The sequence below is a fragment of the Peromyscus leucopus genome, chromosome 3, assembly GCF_004664715.2.
Source record: "Peromyscus leucopus breed LL Stock chromosome 3, UCI_PerLeu_2.1, whole genome shotgun sequence".
Classification (NCBI taxonomy): domain Eukaryota; kingdom Metazoa; phylum Chordata; class Mammalia; order Rodentia; family Cricetidae; genus Peromyscus; species Peromyscus leucopus.
In genome coordinates, this window is record NC_051065.1 from 104272281 (window position 1) to 104280145 (window position 7865).

The window sequence follows — 7865 nt, forward strand, 5'->3', positions numbered from 1 at the left end:
GGAGACCAGGCTTCACTCCCTCAGCCATGGGGCACGGCGCTGCGTCGCCATATTCTCCTCTAGGTTGCCGCCCGCGTCGCAGTTACAGAAACTCCGCAGTGGTGGCTCTGTGCGTAGAATCTCTCCCCTTCCAGGAAGCAAGGATGCCTCTCCACACTCGCGGGGAGCGGCCGGAAGGTACATTGCAAGCCTTCGTTTTCCGAGGCGCAGGCTCGGTTTAAAGAGGAACTGCTCCACGTTATGGCGGTTTGCACACCCCCTGGCGGCCGTGCTTTATCAGGTACGAGGTCTTTGACTTGGGAATTCTGCTTCCGGGTTGACTGTTGAAATCAACAAGCAGGAGAAAGAATTGAGTTCACTACCCAGTTCACTACTCAGCGGGCGGAGGCGGGACCTGTCGGGGCGGAGCCTGTAGGGGCGGGGCCTGTCGGTTTGGCGTCGGAGACCAGGAGTTAGGAACATTGCTCAAGTTTTCCGGGGACAAAACTGAGTCTCTTCCTCTTCACGCACTTGGCTAAACTCTGGTTGAGATAGATTTGCAGGCCTTTGCCTTCATCATTGCGAGATTTAACGAGTTTTTAGTTACAGTGCCAGGTTTTTTTTTTTTTTTTATGTTTTAAAAAACGTATTTATTTTATGTGTATGACTGTTTTGCCTGCTTGTATATATGTGCACCACATGGTGTGCCTGGTGCCTGCAAAGGTCAGAAGTGTTTATTTTTTGTTTGCTTTTTTTATTTGTTTGTTTCTGAGATAGGATCTTATTCTGTTGCCTAGGATGCCATGGAACTCACTGTAACTCATAGCTATCCTCCTGCTTCAGCCTCTTACGTGCTGAGATTACAAGAGTGAGCCACTATATCCAGCTATGATTTAAATTCTCTCTCCTCTCTCTCTCCCTCTCCATATATATATATATATATATATATATATATATATATATATATTTAAATTTCCATCTAGGGAACCAAAATAAGATATTAAATCTCCTAGCTTAATTAGTGGAGGAGGAAGTAAGGAAGCTAGATGTAGAAATCCTGATGTAGGATGAGAAGAGGAAAGAGTCTGAACATTTGTTTGTTTGTTTGGGCTTTTTGAGACAGGGTTTCTTTGTGTACCCCTGGTGGAACTTGCTCTGTAGATCAGGCTGGCCTCGAACTCACAGAGATCTGCCTGCCTCCACCTCCTGAGTGCTGGCAGAATCTGAACATTTAGATGTTAGGCGTTTGAGACCTGGAAAGACTGGATTTGCAGCCTAGAGGAAACATTTTGGACAGTGTGTTTGAGTTGCCAAGAAAGGGGCAGAGGTGTGTAAAAACACTTGCCACATAAACATGAAGACCTGAGTTTGAATTTCCAGAACCCACATAAAAGCTAAACAAGACTTTTTCATCACAACACTCCTACAGGAAGATGGAGGTAGAGACAGAAGAACCCCTAGAAATCTGAGGGCCAGCTAGCCTGGCATATGCAGCAGAAAACCAGCAAAGACCCTATCTCAAGTCAGGAGGAAGATGAAGACCAATGTCTGGTATTGTACTCTGACCTATACATAATGCATTCATGCAAACAAATGTGCACATTCACACATGCAGGTGAGCGCGCACACACAGAGACAGAGACAGAGAGAGAGCAAAAAATTAAACAAACAGAGATCATAAAGGGGGTGCTAGGGATCTTGGGGTGATAATAATTTAATGACTTACTTTGTCTTTTTATTTTATTTTATGTGCATTGGTGTTTTGCTTGCATGTGTGTCTGTGTGAGGGTGTTGAATTCCCTGGAACCGGAGTTACAGACAGTTGTGAGCTGCCATGTGGGTGCTGGGAATTGAAATGGGGTCTCCTGGAAGAGCAGCCGGTACTCTTAACCGCTGAGTATCTCTCTTGCCTGACAACAGTTTAAAAGTTTGTGGAGAGGCAATGGTATTGCCTCTCATGTTGCAGAATAAAGCTTCTAAGTTCAAATAGATATATAAATGATTTTCCCCAAAATTGAAAAAAAAAAGTCTAAAAGAAAAATAAGAATAATAAAAGAAACAAACAAAAAAGATTTTCCATATGGTTATCTACTTGGCCTAGCACAACATATTGAAATGACATCTTGTTTGCTTGCTTTTTTGTTTTTGAGACAGGATGTCATGTGCTCAGGCTGGATGGACTTCAGCACCTGCTTTTCCTGCCTCTGTGTCCTCAAGTGCTTTTGATTACAGATGTTTGCCATCACACCTGAAGAAATCTCTCTCTCTCTCTCTCTCTCTCTCTCTCTCTCTCTCTCTCTCTCTCTCTCACACACACACACACACACACACACACACACACACACAATCTGTACAAATGTTTTGCCTGCATGTATGTCTATGTACCACATGCATGCATGATACTCATAGAGGTCAGAAGAGGGTGTCAGATCCACTGGAACTGGAATTACTAATGTTTGTGAACCAGCATGTGGTACTGGGACCTCTGGAAGAACAGCCAGTGCTCTTATCTACTGAGCCATCTCTCCAGCCCCATTGTCTGCATTTTTATTTGTCTACTTTTTCAGTAATGTTAACAATGTTCTTTTTCTTTTCTTCCTTTCTCCCTTCCTCCCTCCCTCCCTCCATACCTCTCTCTCTCTCTCTCTCTCTCTCTCTCTCTCTCTCTCTCTCTCTCTCTCTCTCTTTCCTCCTTTTTGAGACAGGGTCTCTACATAGCCCTGGCCTAGTCATTCTGTAGATCTGCCTCGGCCTCCAGAATGCTGGGATTAAATATGTGCACCACCACACTCAGCCCCTAGTTTTATTTTTCTTTGAACAGTTTGAACAGCTAGCTGAATGACCAGAAAGTTACTGGAGAGAGTCTTCCTGAAATGCTTAGAATTCCTAAATCTCCCAACTTTGTTCTGTGAGCACATGGAAACTTACTTACCTTTGATGCTCGATGGCATGGGGAGTGGAGGAAGCCTTGAATGAATGTGTAAGGAATGAATGAAGGCCTGAGTGTATGTACGTTATTGACAAGACTAATGCTTCAGACTCATGGGAATTGGCAAACCCTTCCTTGGTTTTGTGTGCAAGTGACAGAGTACAGAAAGTGTAGACTGCTGTTTCCTCTTCCCAGATGTTTACAGCTCATCTACAGAGACCTTGCACCGAGACTGGCTGACCTCTCCTCTTGCCATGTCCAATAAACTCAACTGGGTCCAAGCCAAGCTGGACAAGCACAGGTATTCTTCAGTTTACAGCTCTATCTCATCCTTCCAGTGTGCACAGAGCCAGAAGGTCAGTCAACGGTAAGATCTCACAGCCCTTTGTGTCCTCCCGTGCTTGTGCCCAGTTCTACGTATGTGCAGACTTTAGATCCCCAAACTCCTTCTCCTCCATTTTAAGATGCTTCAGTCAGCTTGTTCTTTGATCAACTGTTATCACCACCCCAGGTCACAGTGATGCTTAAAGATCCTCACTGTTATTTCCCACAAATGCTTCTAGGGCAAAGCCCAAGACAAACCTTCTCAGTGGACTTTCCCATGGAATAGCTGGTGGGTTAAGCTGCAACAGGGACTGGGCTTTAGAGGAGCTGTCACACCATTCTCTACCCTCCAGGGGGTACCAGGCTAGTTTCCACCATGATTTCTTTTGTCTTATTTTGCAAAGCTACCACAGGCTTAGAGAATGAGAGAGAAAAATAAGAAAAAAGCAAGTCAGAGTACCACTGAGGACAGGCAAGTTGGGACTAGCACTCTAAGGAGGGAGAATTGCTACGAGTTCAAGGGTGGCCTGGACTATACAGTGAGTTCTAGGCCAGCCTGGGATACAGAGGAAACCCTATTGTATACACAGACACACATATGGCACAAAATAAAATTAAGTAAATACTTAAAAGCATTGCTATTTGCTTTCTGTTGGAAAGGGCTTCACTATTACTCCAGTCTATTACTGAGGAAGGTTAGGGTGGGAGCTCAAAGCATGAACCTTTAGACAGGAACTGAAGCAAAGGCCGTGGAGGAATGCTGCTCACTGGCTTGCTCTCCATGGCTTGCTCTGCTTTCTTTCTTATATAGCCCAGGACCGCTTCCCAGGGATGGCACTGCTCATAGTGAGCTGGGCTGTCCGTCATCAATCATTAATATGAAAGCATTCCCTAAGGACTAGCTTTCATAGTACTAGAAATTGCTATGCAAGCTTCCAAGGGAGGGAAGCCATCCATAGCCCTACCTAGCTGTGATGCCTATGAACCATAACAATGACCAGCATGTGCCACACCCAGCATGACTTCAGGGATGGGCTTGACTGGGGCAGTGAGGAATGAAGAAAATATGGATGGTTGGACACATGGGTACACAGAAAAGCTGGCATTGGGCAGACTGGGATCTCTGATGAAGAAACTACAGCATTTTGGAAGCTCAGCACATTTATTATGTAAAGTTGAACAGAGACATGAGGCTATTTCATACAGCTGAACAAGGAGGTGGGGTTATTACGTACAGATAAACAAGGAATCAGGGTTTATGGTATACAGCTGGATCAAGGGGACAGGCTTAGCTAATCTTGGTAGAAACAGTCTCTGCAGGTGAGCAGTTTTCAGGCCATAAGTATCCAGGGGGAGAAGGCTAGCATGGACATTTTCTGCACACATTGTTAACACTAGCACTCAGTCCCCTGAGGAAGGCTTTGCAATCTTTCTGGACCTAAGGCTATGGGGTCCTTAACATGGCCATGCCCACGTTGACATCACACATTTACTCAGCACTTCACTCACACATGACTTTCTCAGTTTTTCACAGGCATGGCAAAATATCTGTAATCGTGCAATAGTGGCACTAATATCTTGGCAGTAACCAACAATTGTCCAATTGGCTTAGTCAACAGGAGGGAAATCATGCCTGACAATGGAAAACTAGCCAACAAACATGCCAACAGACACATCTGATGGGAACAATTCCTCATTTGAGGTGATTTCCCGGGTGACTCTTGTTTGTGTCCAATTGACACAAACTAACCAGCACACTTAATCTCCAGGTGGAACTGTAAGAGGTGGGCCAAATGGGCATTCCTAAAGTCATAGGGAAGATACCTCTCCTCTTCTCTTTTCCTTCTTGGCCATTAAGTGACCAGTTTTGCTCTATCATAATGGGTTGCCACAAAGTCAAAGCAACAGGGCTAACCAATCATGGACTGAAACTTGTGAAATTGGGAGTTATATAAACTTTGCTGATAACTTAATCATTCATATCAGTTGCATTGGCTTTATTTATTTATTTATTCAGTTTTTTTTAACCTCAGTGTTGGGGCTGGAACCCAGGCTTTGTTTGTATGAGGCAAATGTCCTCTCGCTGAGTTATAGCCTGCGTATATTAATTAGTTAATATATTCACTCATTAATTTCTACTGTAGAGAATACAAAAGTGTCATTTATTTACCTTATTTACTAAATGATTAGCTATAAATATCCAATTTTGCCTTGCAGTTTAAGGAGTTCCTTTTTTGCCATATCCATTTTTTGTAGTCAAATGCTAAAACCAGCACCTTCTGCACTGTATCCCCAGTGCATAACTGATCATTTACATTGTATATATCTGTGTCTAAGAACACCTTGCCTTCTGCACTGTATCCAGTACTTAACTGATCATTTACATTGTATACACTCTATGTCTAAGAACCTCATTTCCCTCATGGTCCTGATGTTCAGGGATACTGACGGCCACCACCTTCATATGTTCGAGTAATGAGTAATATCGACCACGGCTCTGAAAATCCCTGTGATCGTATCTGGCATATGTCTTAGTATGTGAGATCCTGCCATAAGGCTCACGGTCATTGAAACAAGACTCAAAAACATCATCCACAGCCTTCTGGGCCTCTTCTCTGCTGATGTTCCGAACAGCCAAGATGGAAAGAACACACACACAAGTCTGATGGTGTTGTTTTAATCCAAAATGCAACATGAAGATTTCATTTGCAAGCCAACAGTCTCCACTGAGGCTTGCAACTCTAATCTCCAAGTTGGCCAAATGTCTGACATTGGTAAACCAGTGGACGTGAGCCTGACAATGATCGAATGCGTGAATGAGCTCATGGGTGATGACTCTGCTCATGTGGGCCTCATTTTGGATATTATCCTGGCACAAAACAATCTGAGACGTTGAAGCATCAAACCCTCCGCTGACATTTCCACCACAGTCTTTGTAAGAAAAGTCTTTCCCTTGATCAATAGCACACCCTGAGTGTTTCATAGCATCAAGTAGAAGTCTGACATATGGGTCTCACAGACTTGTCTACAGCCAATCTGATGGAGGCGTTTCCTCAACTGACTTCTTTCTCCTCAGATAACTTTAGTTGTGTCAGGTTGACAGCAAAACTAGCCAGCATACATTTTTAGAGGTTTAGTTCGTTATCATCATGGCGGGACATGGCAATGTGCAGGCAGACATAGTGCTGGAGAGGTAGCTGAGAGTTCTACATCTTGCACAGGCAATAGGAAGTGATTTGAGCTAGCCTGCATATTTTAGACATGCTTATTCAAATTCTTCCACTCATTTTCTACTATATTAACTGTTGTTTTTCTTGTTATTTTGTATTTTTCTATTATTTTGGGTGTAAGTCTTCTGCTTGATGTGTTCCAGTTTTGTCCCCCCCCCCCAGAGTTGTGTATATGTGTGCATCGCTCTGGGGATCGAACCCTAGGTCTTGTACTTGTGAAGCATATGCTCTGCCATTGAGCAACACCTCTAAATTCCTTCAGCATGCTTAGCAAGTGCCCAATCCTTCTTCACACTTTTCTTTGTGCTTGTATGCACATATGTGTGCAAAGGAAGCCAGAGAACAACTTCGCACCTTAGGAGCTGTCTACCCTGTTTTTTGAGACAGGATCTCTCACTGGCCTGAAGCTCAGCTAGTCGGCTAGGCTGGACAGTAAACTCCAGGTAGCAAACAAATCTCCCTGTCTCTGACTCCCAATGCTGTGATTGCAAGGGTGTATCACTGTGCCTGGCTCTTTTCGTGGGTTCTGGGGATCAAACTCAGGTTTTCATGCTTGTGTGGCAAAATTTTTATGACTGAGCTATCTACCTAGTTCCCTTCTTAACACTCGTAATAATAACTTTGTTATTTAAAATATTTATTTTGTGTCAGGGTGTTTTGCCTGCACATATGTCTCTGTACCATGTTCCTGCAATGCCAGTGAGGTCCAGAAGAGGATGTTAGAGCCGCTGAGACTGGACTTATTGTGGTAAGCTGCTATGTGGGTGCTGAGAATTGAACCCAGGTCCTCTACAAGAGCAGTCAGTGCACTTAACTGCAGAGCCATCTCTCCAGCCACCTAACTTATACTTTTTAAGTTGGAAGAGTTGAAAAAAACGTTGTCTCTAATTTTGGACTGTTATCCTAAGCAGCTGCTCTGTTGCCCCACTACCCTTCAGATCCTTGCCCTGGTGAACTTGATAATAGAGTAGCAGTGGTCATACTTCATATTATCATTATTATTTTAATGTTGTTATTACAGTAAGACAAAAATATCCTGTGCCGGTCCTGAATTTGCTGTATTCTTTCTTTAGCCTCCCAAGTACTGGAGGATTACATACATGCATCACTACACCCAGGTGGCATTAAAAAAGTAATTTAAAATGTGTATTTATGTGTGTGAGAGAGATAGAGAGACAGAGAGGAACAGAGAGAACATATGTGTGCGGGTGCCCATGGCGATCAGAAGAGGACATCAGATCCCCTGGTGCTTGAGCAGTTGTGAGCTGTTTGTGTGGGTGCTGGGAACTGGAGGAACTTAGGTCCTTTGGGAGAGCAGCAAGTTCTCTTAACCACTGAGTCATCTCTCCAGCCTCATGTAAGTATTAGTGTTCAAACAGTAAGCAGTTTTGCTTTGTGGGCCG

At 43.8% G+C, this 7865-nt stretch overlaps 1 protein-coding gene across 1 annotated transcript; it reads right to left on the reverse strand.

Moving 5' to 3' along the window:
- Positions 1–4295: 4295 nt before the first annotated feature.
- On the reverse strand, positions 4296–6387 carry LOC114680982 (mitochondrial inner membrane protease ATP23 homolog). The gene has a single exon (XM_037203903.1). The coding sequence runs from the start codon at positions 6213–6215 to the stop codon at positions 5613–5615; it is 603 nt and encodes a 200-aa protein (XP_037059798.1). The 5' UTR covers positions 6216–6387; the 3' UTR covers positions 4296–5612.
- Between the last annotated feature and the right edge of the window lie 1478 nt (positions 6388–7865).